Genomic DNA, 16,612 nt, shown 5'->3' on the forward strand with positions numbered 1-16,612 from the left:
GTATGGTTTTAGATGATTTTATAGTGTATTAAAAACATGGGCAGGATCATGTGGGAGAATCCACTCATTCAGATAACTTGGACTTGACTCCCTTCCTTTGGAACCAGTTTTTACAATTGTCAAAGAAGAGAAAACAAGGCATAAGGAGGAGGTTCCCTTATCTCCTCACTCTGGTCACTGTTGTTGTTGTTGTTGTTTTCATTTGTATGCTGCCTTTCTCCCAGGAGGGACGCAAGGTGGCCCACAGATAAAAACAATTTTTAAAATTTCAATAAAGTTGAAAACAATTAAAATCATCTACAAACAATACAAAATTAAATTAAATATACAAAAGTTAAAAGCATAACTAAAACCCTCCTGCTCCATAAAAACACCTTGATATGAATTATATATCAAATGTCTGCTTAAATAAAAAAGTATTGGCTTGCCAATGAAAGGCAAAAAGGGGAGGGGGTAGCCTAGCTTCCCATGGAAAGGCAAATGCAAAGGCAGTGTCAGTAACAAGGATAAAAGAAGGGTGAGGAAGTTCTGAGGATTGACAGAGGGTCCCTTGTAAGGATCCAGGCCCTGACAGGTCCCAGGTGATGGCTACAAAACCAGCCCTACCAAGAACCATGAGGACCACAACCCACTGTTCTTAGGGAAGAGACTACTTTGTTAGTTATAGAAAGCCAACGTTGACTACTAACAGCCACCCAAAAAGGAACCTAGTAATGTTCAGCTCCAACAGTAGTGAGAGAATGGAAGTGTCCACCCCAAATTTGTGAAGTGGGTCAGGCAACCATAGATTTGCAGACTTAATTTAATCCAATAGTCTTTCCATTCTACTCTGTCCCTTTTTTCCACCTGGCCTAGGAAAATGAGTCTTTATTATCGGAGGAAAGGGGGAAGGATGCAAACTAAGTGAATGGGTGAATGAATTAGAAACCCAAAGAGACATTCAGGGTAAAGAGGATTCTAGGATAAGAACCAGTCCCCTGCACTAAAGGCACAGATGCGATATATCTTGTAATCCTTCCAAAACAGAGTCTACTTCCTTCTTCCCCCCCCTTCTTTCCCTCTTTCCCTCAACCTGTATTTTCCTTCCTTCCTTCCTTCCTTCCTTCCGAGAGGAATTGATGGGGCACAGTAGATCTTGTAGACATAGTTGGTTCTGTAGTTAATTGCTAAAGAAAATATCACTACAGATTCTGCAGTAGATCCCCAAGGAGACATTGCAGAACTCAAGATCCTCCTATGAACACAGAAGCCTTCCTGAGTACAGTAGCATTCATCATCTTGTCAGCTGACATCAATTAGATATAGGTAGACATGATCTATATCAGTCTCACAAGGACTGAAAAGACCTTGGAGCCCTCTTCAGGCATTCCATTTCTCAATGTAGTAAACACATGAAGAGCAGGATTGTACTAATCTGTCTGCTCCTTCATTACCATCTCTCTCTCCACAAGTCATCTTATCCCCAACAGAAGTCTAAATCTTGATCCCTGATGAGAACTGAAGTCTCTGAAGAGTGAAACAAGATGGAGAGATGACTTTGGATGAAAGAACTGAATGGAAACTAGTACAGGTCAGGCTCTTCTTCACAGGTCTGAAAAGTGGGTATTACAGAGAAGAGTTCTTGGTCAGTCTTATCCTTCACAGGATTGTTTTCTATGTATACAACAAATATTTGTTGTCTGTGTGTGTGAAAGAGAGAGAGAAAGGGGTGGGGAAAGAGGAGAAGTACCCCTTCTAGCTTGTGCACCTCTACTCAAAATTTGAAGTACAGCCTGGACACGGGTTTACCACTACAGAGAAAATTATCCTTCAGGTTGCATTGTGTATTCAAATTTAATTTTTTTTTCTTTTCCTTCTCTTCTTCTCTTCCTCCTTTCCCTAATCCTTTTCATCCATTTCCTTTTCCTTCTCTCTTGTTGACTATTGCTGTTCCCAACAGGAGGAATACCAGGACTATGAACCTGAAGCATAAATCCCGCTCTCTTTCTTCTGTCTCCTTAACAAAGACATCCTGTCCTGTACAAGTGCTGAGTTCCAATGTGCCCAGTCGTAAACTATTTTTATAGTTTCTACAGTGTCTTTTGAAGTCTTCCATCAGCAATGATCGGAACATCTGTAACTGTGTCCAGTTTTCATTTCAGTAATATCCCTTACCTCTGAAATGAAAGTTTGGGTCTCAGAGCCATTGTTGTTGTGTGGATATTGTGGCTTCAACTTCTAAAAAGTTTGAGAACAAGTTTTAAAAAACACCTAAGTGTCTACTCCTTATTTGTAAAGCTGTACATGTTTTGTTGACAGATTGTCAGTACTTTTAGTATTGTTTACAATAATTTTTTTAATGTTTCTGATGATTACTCTTTTCTGTCTAAGGATGACATTATTGTGAAAGTTGTTAATATATTTCTATACATATATACATATATATAAAGTAATTGAGCATGAACTATGCACCTATAAATATTAACTGTGAAATTTTATGTACTCTGTGAAATGTTTTACTAATATGTCTCTGTAAATAATGGTGTCCAACTGGAATAAAATATGGTATCTGTTCAAATTTGTTGTTGCTGTTGTTCTTATGTGACTTCAAGTCAACTCCTATGTATAACAACCTTCTAACAAGGTTTTGTTGGCAAGACTTATTCAGAGGAGGTTTGATAGAGCCTTTCTCTGACTGTTGCCACTGAGCCATGGATATTAAAGTGCTGTCAAACTGCTTTATTTGCAATATGTTAGCAGCCTATGAAGCGTGAGAATTTGTGGCTTCACAAGCTCAGCCAGTGAGTTTCCATTCTGAATGGGTCAGGTTTCTCAAAGTCCTAGGCCTATCAGACAGTTGTAGAACTGGGGGTTTTGGCACTGGGTGATTCGAATTCATGTTATTTTGCAAAGTACCATCATACCAGCATTCGAATGGCCAACCGCACTCACGGAATGCCGAGCTTCCGAACTGATGCGTACTGACTCCTCTTTTGGAGCGTGTTGGCGAGTGCACTTAATAAGGGATTGGCGATATCCGGATTGGGGCTCTGTTCGTCAGTGCGAATGGGTCTGGTATGAATTCCCATTCCTGAAACTCCGTCGCAAGACCCCCAGATTCCAATTTTTACTTCCGGTGGGTCTTTCCTCTTGCCGTTCCAGGGAAGGGGGGGGCGGTTCAGCGGCTCCTCCTCCTCCCTCCGGCTTGAGAGGCATCCCTGGCTGCATCCCAGGCAGGGAAGAGGCGCATGGCGGCCAGCGTCTCCCTCCCGGCTTGAGAGCCTCTGCTGATTCAGGCAGGAAGAGGCGCGGGGCCGCTGGAACGCGGTTCCAGCAGCCTCCTCCTCCCTCCTCCCGCTTGGGAGCCAGCCTAGGCTGCCTCTCAAGCCGGGAGGAGGAGGAGGCCGCTGGAACGGCGCGATCGCCGCGATTCTAGTGGCCCCGCGCCGGTTCCCTGCCTGGGATGCAGCCAGGATGCCTCTCAAGCCGGGAGGAGGAGGAGGAGCCGCTGGAACGGCGGCGATCGCCGCGATTCTAGCGGCCCCGCACTGTTCCCTGCCTGGGATGCAGCCCAGGCTGGATCCCAACCGGGAGGAGGAGGAGGAAGCCGCTGGAATCACGGCGAACCCAAGAAAGGCCATCCAGTCCAACCTCCTTCTGCCATGCAGGAATCTTAATCAAAGCATCCCCATTGACAGATGGCCATCCAGCTCTTTGACAGCCGCTGGAACGCCTCCCCCGCCCCCCAGAATACATACACACACACTCACACCACACACACAGCAGAACCGGGCATTGCTAATTTGTTGCAAGGGAAGGTCAAGGTTACGTTAAAACCAAGCAGGATTGTAAGAGGAAACATAACGGGCACGTTGTATCGCGATTGTTAATGTGCATGAGCTGGCTCTCCAGCTGTTTACCGGCTGTCGACGTGACCTCCCCTTCACCCGGAAGCTTTAAGGTCGCAACCCATGCAGGGCACCACTGAGCATGTGCGAGGCGGCCGATACGAATCGGCCAATCCTCATGTTGAGCTCGTTTGACAAAACATTCTGCACTGAATGCACTTCCGCGAATGCGGATTGGCCAATTTGAATCCTGCCAATGCGGAAGGACTCCCAGGTATGACAGTACATTGCGTTATGACGAAATTCGAATCGCCCAGTGCAGAAGACCCCCAGTTCCACACTCATCTGATAAGGGCCCTTGTCCCACTCAAACCTCTATACCACACCAGCTCAAACAATTACACTTAACATTAAATCCTCCTTTCCCCTTTAATAAATTCCCAGAGGCTGCATTTGCCACCCTTTTTTTACTACATTTTGGGGGCTGCATGTCATATAGTTGGGGGCATAAGACCATGCAGTTCCTCTTCCTCCCTGACACCTACCTCAGTGTCACCTCATCATTGCAGGACAGCAATAGCAACTGAGTTTCTGCCACTGCATTAGGGAAACCTCAGACAATGAACAATATGCCCAAGAGTGAAGAAAAAGGTGTACAACATTCTACGAGCCACCTCTACATTCCTTTCCAAGCAGCGATAAGATTGCTCTTTAAATTGCATAACATGAATAAATGTTTGTTGGGGGAGGTTTATCTTTGACAGCCCTTAATGATAGCCAGATGGAACCCCCATGTTGCACAGCAGTCTACATACAAATGAATTGCTGCAGTTTACAACAAGTGAGGATCTATGTCCTTTAGAACTTTGTTGTTAACTGCCCTTGAGTTAACTTGATTCTTGGTGACTGAGTCAAGAAATAAAAAGAATGGGATTGAGAAGAGCAGCTATGAAAGAACTGGACAAGATCATAAAGTGTAAAGACATAACTGACATAAAGTGAGGACAATCCAAGCCACATCATCATGTATGGATGTGAGAGCTGGACAGTGAAGAAAGCTGATAGAAAATGAATTCATTTGAGATGTGGTGCTGGAAGAAGAGTGAAACCAAGAAGACAAAACACATGTGTTTTTCGCAGCTCCAGAAAATCAGACCAGAACAATGGATTCAAATTGCAGGAAAAGAGATTCCACCTCAATATTAAGAAGAACTTCCTGAAGTAAGCGATGTTTGACAGTGGAATATGCTGCCTCAACGTGTGGTGAAGTATCTTCCATTGGAGATTGTTAAACAAAGGCTGGCCATCTGCCAGGGGTGCTTGTGTGTATCCTGCTGGAAGAAGCTGGACTGGATGGCCCTTTAGGTCTCTTCCAATTTTATGATCTATGAAATGGGTTTCTAGACCAGATCAACACCTGGAGCTATCTTGGAAGCCAGGATGACTAAATTGAGGCTCTTGTACTTCACCACATCATCAGAAAAATGAATCATGGGAAAAGACAATGATGCCATAGGCTATTTGGAAGCATTTAGTTGGCAATGGTGAAAATCAGAAGATTCTCCCTGATGGGCCTACCATCTGTCCCAAAGGGCTCTTTTGAAATGTTTTATCAAGGCTGAGGGTCCAGCTATTATTGACACAGTGCAGAAGCTGCAGTGCAGCCATTTAACTTTTTATGTACAGATGCCAAATATGCTGGCTGGTGGGTTTCTGGAAGTTGTAGTAAAACAGTCACTTTTCTAAGGTACAGTACAGAATATATTCAGCTTTGGCTACACGCTACTTTGAATTTTCAAGACATAAGTCTTCAACGCTCAATGACAGCACTTGCCTCCCTTAGGCTTAGCCAAAACATATGCAAAAATAAAGTGTGCTTTTCATCGTTATGTATGAAGAATTTGATATTATATTAGAGCTTGAGCCTGCTTGCCATCATATTGCATTCCTATGCCAGTGTTGTCAGAAAATAGTGTATAAATCTCTCGAGAAACATGAGTCATTTCTGTTTGTTTCTTGGGTTAACTTCATTCATCCAGTAAACATTAGACAAACCATTCACAGTTCAAGGCAATTCGTTGTCATTTTGTGAATAAAGGCTTAGTTTATGTGCCTTAAAAGAAAAAAGCTTCCCTCAGATGGCCGAAAAGGCAGCTGCCCATAGGTTCTTCTGGTTACCATAGAAACCCTGTGATGGGTGGATGGGTACGTGCATCGTGTGCATGCATGATGCGTGCACAAGCAATATGTGGCGTTTTAATGAATCCTCAAGGACTAGTAAATCTTTCAAAAGTAAATGGAATGGTTTTGGTTGTTTTTACTCTTTGTTACCGGTAGACTTACAGAAGCCAATGGAAGGGCTGCATATATAAGATGCAAAACTGATCGACACCAAGATAAGATGACTATAATCCAAAGGGCTGATCCAATGTGCATGTTGTTGTTTAAAGCAACAATGGGTTGTGTGTGCTAAGCAGCACTGCCTGGAAAATAAAGTATGAGTTCATGTTTGGGCTTGCAAAAAGCCTCTCAGTCGTTGTTGTTTTTCCAAGTCCCATTTGTATTTTCTTCCCTTCTCATTTTGTGCCAAGTTGCAATATGTTCCTTTTTGTTTAGTATGAAATTTTGCATATGTTTACACCTTTTTGGAATGTGTTTATTTATTACCTGTATTTACCTAATCTATGCATCTTCCCGCAGAAGTGACTAAACAGGATGAGGAAAATGCACCCAGCCACAAACCCTGTTTGCACCCCCAACACATTTTCAATCAGCACCACTCCACATTGCTACTATTACCCCCACAATTGACAGATAAAAAACAGGACATGTGTGTCCAAGAAACGGAGTGTGGTGAAGATGGCAGAATTATTAAGGAGGAAGAACATGCAAGCTGGGAGGCACTGCAGCAGTTTGCTTGTGCCAAAACTTACTGGAAAGGGCAATTTCTGCCCCTTCTCCCCCCCTCCCCCCATTTCATTGAATTAACTGAGTGCAAAGCTACTTTTGTACAGTTCCAGTAATTGAAGTAAGCTGAGGAAAGGGGAGGGGGGATTGGGATAATAAAACAATAAACAATAATTGCCCTCCATGACTTCTAGCATCTAGAGCAAAAAGCTGAAATTTTCTATGGCTGTTGAAGTACTTCAAGATCTCTTATGAGGCCAACACATCTTCCAACAGTTCCCCAGCCCTGATTTAGCATGATCTCAGAACCAGTCACACTTGCTAAAGTGGTATCAAACGGCTGTAACTGTGGCAACATAGATATACCCATTATGCTAGTAGGAGACTTTGGCTTTCAGATACTTATTTCTTCTCTGACTTGGGCTGTGTCAACACTGCAGAATTAATGCGTCGATACCACTTTAACTGCTGGTGGCTTAATGCTATGGAATTTGGGGATTTGTACTTTTGTGAGATATTAGCCTTGTCTGTCAGAGGCTCTGGTGCCATAACAAACACAAATCCCAGAATTCCACAGCACTGAGGATTAGGTGTCAAACAGCATTAATTCTACAGTGGTGGCAGCGGCCTTGAGAGTGTATGGATTAGAGAAAAATTTATGCCTCCCATTACCAAAAGGTATTCTTAAATACAACTGGATGAAGTGGGATGTAGTATAGAAACACCAGTATGGAACAGCACAAAAGGCAGGGGCCAATCCCACCCCCAGCACCATTTCCCCTGCAGTCCATACTGTGTGTTTCCAGCCCAATGGAAAGGACCAGCTCATAATTAAGCTAGTTTCCAGCTCTGGGAATCATAGAGGGGGGGAAAAGAAGGTAACTGTTTGCCTGGAGTACTTTGGTGGCAAAGTTGTCCAGAAAGTGCTTGGAAATATGGAGCTCGGGGCTTTGGGGTGTATTGGGGGCTTGGGGAGCCACACATGGAATTAGAGGAGGCAACTTGCCCACTGTGGCTAAGCCATAATAAATGTGTTTTTTCTGTAAACAACACCACTGGATTCTCTTGCTGGTTTTTGCTTCAGCTCAGCACCACTCATGGCTCAACCAAAACCACCAGACACAAGCCCCGTCATGGGTGAAAGAGTGGTACTCAGTATCGTACCAGTGTACAATCCATAACACAAGCTGGGGAATGAAGAAACATAATTATAGTGAGAGTAATACAATAGTAATCATAGTTCGGGCGATGTTCATTGTCTTTTATCTGCACGAGTTCTATTTTGGGGAATGTAGCTTTAGTTTGATGTGCATACAGACCTTATTCTCTATGCCACACAACTACAGTTCCCAAAATTAACTTGGAGAAAGGCATTCTGAAATACATTCTTATTCTCCCTCTAGATGGGGAGGAAAAGTACATCAAATATCAGATCCCAACAGTGTTCTGTAGTGCTCTTAGACGTGTCTCCAAGGCTGAGGTTTTTTACTCTAAATACCTCTCTGAATTCAGTCTGGTAAGAGCAGGCTCATTCCACAGGAATAATATGTTATCATCAACACATCTTTTGTACTTGGATTTCATGAGTTTATTGTAAAAGCAGAGAGTACCTACATTGTCCAGGAAGATAACATACTATTTCTCAAGCGACATTAGGGGCCCTTTCAAACTACACCATTATAGTGCTATGAATCCACTTTAACCTTAGGGCAGATAACAGTCAAATAATAATTGTAAGCCGCCTTGAGAGCCTTTAGAGCTGAAGAGTGGGGTATAAATACTGTAAATAAAAATAAATAATCCTCCATAGCAACAGCCTGTGGAATCCTGGGATGTGAAGTTCCAGAAGGAATATTTAGAATTCCCTGCCAGAAAGCTCTAGGGGATTTGGGCTTCCAGGTGTTTTGGACTTCAGCTTCCAGAATTCCTGACTCTTGGCCAAGCTGGTTGGGGCTTCTGGGGCTAGAAGTCCAAATCACCTGGAGAACCAAGGTTTGGACTAGGGGCTCACTTAACTACAAACCCCAAGGTTCCATAAGATGCAGCCCTGGCAGTTAAAATGAAAGGAAACAGGTATAATTGCACAGTGTGAAAAAGGCTCCAGCTTGCAGCCCTAAGATACATCCTATGAAGATAATATGATCGTCATGGAGAAATTACATACACAAATATAGTCCAGTGACTCAGCTCTGAATAGCTTGGTGTTTGGCATGTTGCTGCCAATGGACCAATAGCCAATATAGCCTGACCCATACAAACCACAACAAAAGTATGGGTAAGACATATTCCCTCCATATATGGTATCCAGGCTGCCAGTCATAGAATTAGAATGCACAATTTCACAGTATCTGAAAGGTCAATTTCCACCCCTTCTACCAACCCCACCCGAAGCAACATCACCCCTTTCCACCAAAACTTTTTTAAAAATAAGAACACACATGGGGAGGGCATGTGGTTTAGGTTACAGAAGAGTAATCTAAGTTCATATGAGGCTCTGGAGATTGGTGGTGGAATAATAATAATAATAATAATAATAATAATAGTTTATATTTCCCGCCTCTCCCTACAGATCAAGGCAAATTTACAATAATAAAAATGGAACACCAATTTCCATATATAAAATACATCTTAAAATCAAGAAAGCACATTAAAATCCATATATCAATATATCATTCTCTTAGAATGGGATGTCCCTTCAGTTTTATAAAAGATCAGGGGGATAAGCCTGCCAGAAAAGATCCGTTCTAATCACTTTCTTAAAAGCTTCTAGAGTAGTAATCAGTCGGATCTCTACCAGTAAAGCATTCCACAGTTTAGGGGCCATGACAATAAATGCTTTGTGGAAAATTGACAATAATCTGGTATTTGGATAATCCAGAAGATTCTTCCCAGATGTTCTGAGAGTGCGGGGTGGATTTAAAAGTTATGACCCACACTTTGTACTGTGCCCGGAAGCTGATTAGCAACCAGTGAAGAAATTTTAATACAGGTGTTATATGGTCAGATCTAGGTGTTCCAGTGACCAATCTAGCAGCCGCATTTTGAACCAACTGAAGCTTCCGAACATATACATAGGTAGCCCTAAGTAGAGCGCATTGAAGAAATCAAGACAAGAGATTACCAGTGCAAGTACTACTGCTTCAAGGTCCTTTCGGTCCAGATAGGGACGTAGTTGGCATATCAGCCGAAGCTGATGCCAGGCACTTTTGGCCATCGCATCTACCTGAGATTATAACTGTAGAGATGGATCCAAAAGTACCCCCAAACTGTGTACTTCATCCTTTAGGGGAAGTGTAATCCTGTCCAGAACAGGTTGACAAATCTCTGTCCCTGGACTTGGGGAACCTATCGCTAATACCTCAGTTTGTTTTCCCTCATCCAGCCCATTACTGACACAAGGCAGGCATCCAGGGGAGATATGCCATCCTTAGTCACTGCATCTGTCGGAGACATAGAGAAGTGTATTTGGGTGTCATCAGCATACTGTCTCCAGATGATCTCTCCCAGCTGTTTCATGTAAATGTTAAACAGCGTGGGGGACAGAATGGCACCCTGTGGACACCAGATGTAAGTTCTCTTTTTGCAGAGCAGCTGCCCCCCAGCTCCATCATCTGGAATCTACCTGAGAGGAACCACTGAAGTGCAGTGCCTTGGATACCTAAACCCCTCAGGCGTTCCAGAAGGATACCATGGTTGATGGTATCGAAAGCTGCTGAGATGTCCAAGAGCACCAACAAGGTCACACTTCCTCTGTCGATGCCCAGACAGAGATCATCGACTAAGGCAACCATGACCATCTCAACTCCATATCCCACCCTGAAGCTGGTTTGAAATGGGTCCAGATAATCTGCTTCATCCAAGACAGCTTGGAGTTGGAGGGCGATTGCCCTCTCGATCACTTTGCCCAAAAATGGTATGAGGGAGACCGGTCTGTAGTTGTTTCTCAGTATAAGTGGGGCACATGCAGTTTTATGACCACACATGCTGTCCACTTGTTTTGGACTCACAGGATGTTAGATTTGGAGGAGACTTTGCAAGCCATCCAATTCAGCCTTGTGCTAAAGGCAAGAGTCTTGAAATTACAATATATCTGACAGATAGCCATCCAACATCCACATGTATATCTTAATTAAAGATCATGTCCAGAGCAAATCTATTAAAATGCTGAACAGTTTATTAAGATGTTTCTCCTAAGTCAGTGCAAAACCTAAGCACTTTCTGGTGAGAATCATGTAGTGAAGTGCCATGTGACTGTAATATGTTCATGAAAAGTGAGGTCCTTACACTTCCATCCAAGCAGCCAGGTTCCACTGTAGACAGCATATTCTACAGTAGATGCTCTTATCAAGGTTCCACATGACTGAAATTTCTCATCTGGAATTTAAAAACTCTCATCTAGTCACAGTTTTTTCTTTGTTCTCTGGCACTTCTTCAGAAAGAATAGAGTGAAGCTCTCATCCAACCCCATCCTTCCTTTACAATATGAAAATATCATCAGCTTAAAAGTGAGTGTGGGCCCTTATGAAGTCTACCTGACATTTTGCTATATTCAAGGAAGCTCCTCTGATCTAAAAATGCCTAGCAGATGGGGAAGCGATAGGTGGGAGAAACAGATGAAATAGCCAACAAGCCAGGAAAGTAGGTCAGCTGAAAGCTATCAATTTTTTTAGCGTATTCTAGGGATGAAGGTATTTTTCAGTAAAACATAAGAACAAATGTTCTCTTAACTGCAGTGTCCAGTTATGGGATAAACAGCCTCCTATGAATCTGACTACAGTCTACAGTTCATCACCCAGTGAACTGGGCTGTAATCTGCAGCCCTCCAGACCAGACACAGAGTTTGTCTACATTAGATATATATTGCCCAGGAAAGCAGCCAAATTGATGATAAAGCCAGCCTAGTTCTCAAACAAACCCCCAGATAGGAGAGTCGATGCAAGCAACACAGTCTTGGAGATTCAAGGCAGTACGAGCAGAAGGATTACCAAAAGAATTGTCAAACGGTCCAAGATTCAAGGTATCAGACAGGCAGGTCAATAAGGCAGTCCAAGGTCAAGGTTTCCAGATAATCAAGATAGTCAGCAGTCTAAGAAGCAAGGATATGTTCCAAGAAGGCACAGGGACCAGAGACGCAGTTTTTCCTACAGCAAGGTCAGATAACCACTGGCAAAGGAGCACACATGCTCCAGCTGCCTAAATAGGCAGGCAGCAGGCATTCAGGTGTGTCTAATTACAAACGCGTTTCTGGTAAAGCCTCAGTGATCTTCAGAGGCCCTCTCTTTCAGCTCAATGCTCCCTGAAGTTAGGCACACTTTCTAGATCCTCCTCTATGTCCACAGCCTCGGCCCCAGGCAGACTTGGCTGCTGAACCTCTGGAGGGGCCACAGACGCTGCTCCAGCAGAGCTAGGGTCAACCTTAGTCTCCCCAATTATAGGTTCAGGTCCCAGGGGCTCTGGCTCATCCTCTGAGTCGTCCTCCAGGCTGGGCATGACATATATTCTGAATTCCCCCTGAGTGGGGGGATGACTGTATACACATGGTCAAAGCCCTGAATGGGGTCCATGCTATTTATAGAATGCCCAAATCCAATTTGGGTTTTCCATCACTTGTCCTGCATTATAGACAGACAGACAGACAGACAGACAGACAGACAGACAGCTAGCTTTTGGGCAACTTCACAAGGCCACACCAAATGTCCCTAGAACCATCTCTGGTCATACCACCGCCAAATGTGTTGCCTTAAATTTTGTTGCCATCCAGGTTTGGCAGCAATCTGAGTGACTAAGATGCAAGAGGGTGTTACAGCAACCCCTTATATGATAAATCCCCATAAGACCAGAGGGCACAGAATCAATTTCACTTTCAGTAGCAATAGCAAAGGAAGGGAAAACCGGAAGGAGAGGAGACTTGCCATTGGGCCAACAGAACAGGGATGTGAAGACCACATTTCACCCTTTCTGGTTGCAAATAAGGCACAGCTGAAAACTAAATGTTTAGTCTAACAAGATGATATGACATTACAGTGCGCCCTCCCCTTACGCAAGGGATCCGTTCTGGTCCTCCCCCCACATAAGGCAAATTCCACGTATGGTCAAGCCCCATATTCAGGCTCGCCATCCGCATGACTTCAAGTCCGTGTATGGTGAACTTGCATACGCCATGGCTGCACTGTATTTAACATCAACAGCAGCACCTGTTCCATTCATATCCTGCTTTAACCCTGTGGGCTAGTGGACTTCATGGCTCTTGTTTTTTCCCAAATTATTCTCACAATTACAGTCAGCCCCTGCCATTTGTGGGCTTTGTTTACACAGCTTTCAGCTTGGGCAGTTCAGGCTAAGAGATAATCATATGGATATTATTTTTATGCAGGGGTCCCCTGAGACTGCAAATTATTTCAGGGATGCCTCCAGGGTAAAAAGATAAAAGCTGCTCTAACCACTCCACCACACTGGCTCTCCTATTTTTTGTGATAATGTCTGGGAATGGGATTTACAACTGATGGATGCCAATCAATACTATTGGTACAGAAGTGTGCACATTTCTGATTTATTCAGAGCCTTTCATTAGTTTGTGCAGGAAAAGCTTGCAAGTTAACCTGTGATTGCATGCAATGCAGTGGAATGTGATCAATCTGATTAAAGTGACTGTGTCACCAGTTTCACACCTCCAAATGATAATAGGAGCCAAACATCATGGCAAAATGTAGCAGTTGTCAACAGACTGGTTAGATTTCATGAGTTTAAAGGTTTGATATACAGAAAACAGAAAGGGAAATTCTTCACAGCTTGGAAATAAGCAAATTGTTGTTAATTGCTAGTGATGATATTCCTGCTAAAGGGTCTGGTTCAAAAGTTGCCAGTCCATAGAGGAAAAGATCAGCAAGGCTGATAATTAAGGATGATTATTATGGATAAATAATACACATTTCATTAGTTCTATAATGAAAGGAATACAAAAAATAGACCTGAAGAGGCTCCCTTTCATCTTTCTTTCTCCAGCAACATCAAGCATGAAAACATCATGCTTATTACATCCAATTATGTTTCCAAAACCTGGTAGAGTAATACAGAACTAAAGAAGTTCTGTATTGCTCTACCTCCTGCATTAATATGTGCATTTTATGACCTGATGGGAAAGAACTGAAGAGCTTAGAAATGCTACTGTTTGGACTTGTTTGTTACTATTATGTGCCTTCAAGTCATTTCCAACTTACGGTGATGCTCAGCAAGTTTTACTTGCCTTTCTCTGAGGCTGAGAGAGTGACTTGCCCAAGGTCACCAAGTGGGTTTCCATAGCTGAATGTTATTTTGAACCTTGATCTTGTGATGTCCTTGTCGAGTACTCAAAACATGACACTGCACTGACTATTCAAACTGACTCCAGCTTATGGTGAACCTAACATAGGGGTTTCTTTGCAAGATTTATTCAGCTGAAACTTTCAACTGCCTTCCTCTCAAGCTGGAAGAGTGTGACTTGCCCAAAGTCATCTAGTTGGTTTCCATGACTGGGTGGTGATTCAAACTCTGATCTACCAGTGTCGTAATCCAATGATCAAACCATTAAACCATGCCATTATCAACTCTCAGAATTCCTCATCTACTCTAGAAAAAAAATCCCTTCTTATGGAGAACTATTTCTTGTTGTGTGCCTTCAAATCATTTCCAACTTAACACCCTAAGGCAGACCTATCATGGGGTTTTCATGACAAGATTGATTCAGAGGAGGTTTGCCATTGCCTTCCCCTGAGGCTGAGAGAATGTCGTTTGCCCAAGGTCAACCAGTGGTTTTCATGACTGAGATGGAAATCGAACCCTGGTCTCCAGAGTGGTAGTCCAGCACTCAAACCACTACACCATGCTGGGTCCCATGGAAAACTATACACTGAAAAAAATGTTTTAGCGTAGCATTTTTCCTGGTATGCCTATTTTCCACAGGAAGAGGATAGTTTCACAAAAACAAAAATTCCATCACGTGGGTTGATTCCAAACCAAGGTATAGTCCAGGCACAGACTTAGTGCCTCTGGAAAAGCTTAAATTCCTTTTGTTTATTTTTTGTTCAGGGCATGAAAAGATTTGCTTCGTATAATTCGCACAGTTCACATATAATATAGTCATCTCAAAGTAAAATATCGACCAAAACAAGAAAGGAAGTGTTAGTTAAGGACCCATATACAGGGGCAGGGGTGATAACCCTGAAAAAGACAAGCTTATTTCCCTTGTTTTTCAAGAGCCATCAAATACCAATTCGACAATGACACTTCAGAACTCTAATTCACAAGGCCATTTTAAAGGAGGGAAGAAAAGCAATCAATTATATGAAATAATGAAGCAATTGTGTTGCTAAAAAGAAACATTCTGGCAGCATGCGTAGGGTTTTAGGATGCCCTTGCTCCTAAGTAAATGACTTTCAAAACATGTCTCATAAGGCCAGAGGAACAGACCAAGTGAGGTTTTTTATAAGACTGTGCTTTGTTTTTGTTTGTTTTTTCTGCCTTGGAACTGAATATGGAAGCATCCCAAATCCATTAGCTGTAGGTTGCAGTCAAATAAGATTTTGTAAACACTGACCATTGTTCTGCACACAATGCACACAATCCAGCAATGAAAATGGCCTGGCAGAGCTTTTCTTATATTTCTCTTCCCATTATCCTTGCATCTGTCAGCATAGTCCCACAAGAATATCTAGCCCTGGCTTCTATGTTCACATAGAGATATTCTCTTCATTTAATGACTGCAATATTCATCAGTGTTTTATGTGCATGAAAGGACCATCCAAGTTCAAAGGCCTCACATCAAACTTTGAAATAATCTCAAAACACCAGGGTAATTTATTAGAACCAGTATATACTCAGGGGTCGTGCTTGCATGAAACAGCCTCATGGTTCTCAGGAGTGGTCCTATGCTTAAGATGCGTTAGACAACCATCTCAGATAGAAGATTCTCAATATAATAAAAAGGCAGAAAATTGTTGTTATTTATTACAGTTCTATATTACTGTATAAATTGTATTTTTCTGTCTCAAGGTCCAGAATTAGTTGTTGGCATTTGGGGTTATAGGCCGTGATTTATGTGGATGGAAGCAATCATAGCATATGCTACTTTGCCTAAGGCCTCTTGACGTTCATAGCATAAATGGCAACTGCAAAGCAAGAAATCGCAAGGTTACCATCATTTGCTCTATTTTGTTTTTTAACCTGGCAGCTGTATATGGCTGAGGTTCCCAGTAATAGGAGTTCTTTAACTGTGTTCATCCAAACATGTCCATATAGGGGAAAGTAATAAAATAAATAAAGTACCACTCTATTCTGCTTTGTTCAAATCTTACCTAGAATACTCTGTCCAGTTCTGGATACCACTGTTCAGGAAATATATTGACAAACTGGAACATATGCAGAGGCAGGCGATGGAGGTGGTGAAAGGTCTGGAAACCAAGCCCTATTAGGAACAACCTAGCGAGGACCACTGTAGGACCAACATAAGGAGCCAGGTATGCCTCTACAGTTGGGAGAAAAGAAGATTGAGAGGCCTATATTTAAATACATGAAAGGATGTCATTATAAACAATGAAATGAGCTTGTTCTCTGCTGCTTCAGGGATGAGAATGGGTTCAAATGACAAGAATTGTGATGCTACCTAAATATTAGGGAGAGCTTCTTGACTGTAAGAGCTGTATGACAGTGTAATAAATTCCCTTAGAGGTTTGTGTACTCTCTTTGTGGGAGGATTAAACAGAAGTTGTATGCCCACCTCCTTTAAGTATTTTAACTGCAGAGTGGAGGGAGGGGTAGATGAATTTGGAGTAGATGGGCCTTTTCAGTCCCTTCCAACTCTATGATTGTATGAAATGCAGTTACAAAGTCTTATATAGACCTCT

At 42.6% G+C, this 16,612-nt stretch overlaps 1 protein-coding gene across 1 annotated transcript in view; it reads left to right on the forward strand.

Moving 5' to 3' along the window:
* SNCA (synuclein alpha) overlaps positions 1 to 2,380 on the forward strand; it is a 76,464-nt gene extending 74,084 nt beyond the window's left edge. Inside the window, exon 6 of the mRNA XM_042467133.1 lies at positions 1,940 to 2,380. Coding sequence (XP_042323067.1) covers positions 1,940 to 1,972 — 33 coding nt within the window. The 3' untranslated portion in view covers positions 1,973 to 2,380. The remainder of the gene's footprint in view (positions 1 to 1,939) is intronic.
* The last annotated feature ends 14,232 nt before the right edge of the window (positions 2,381 to 16,612 follow it).

Source organism: Sceloporus undulatus, chromosome 5 (assembly GCF_019175285.1).
Source record: "Sceloporus undulatus isolate JIND9_A2432 ecotype Alabama chromosome 5, SceUnd_v1.1, whole genome shotgun sequence".
Taxonomy (NCBI): Eukaryota; Metazoa; Chordata; class Lepidosauria; order Squamata; family Phrynosomatidae; genus Sceloporus; species Sceloporus undulatus.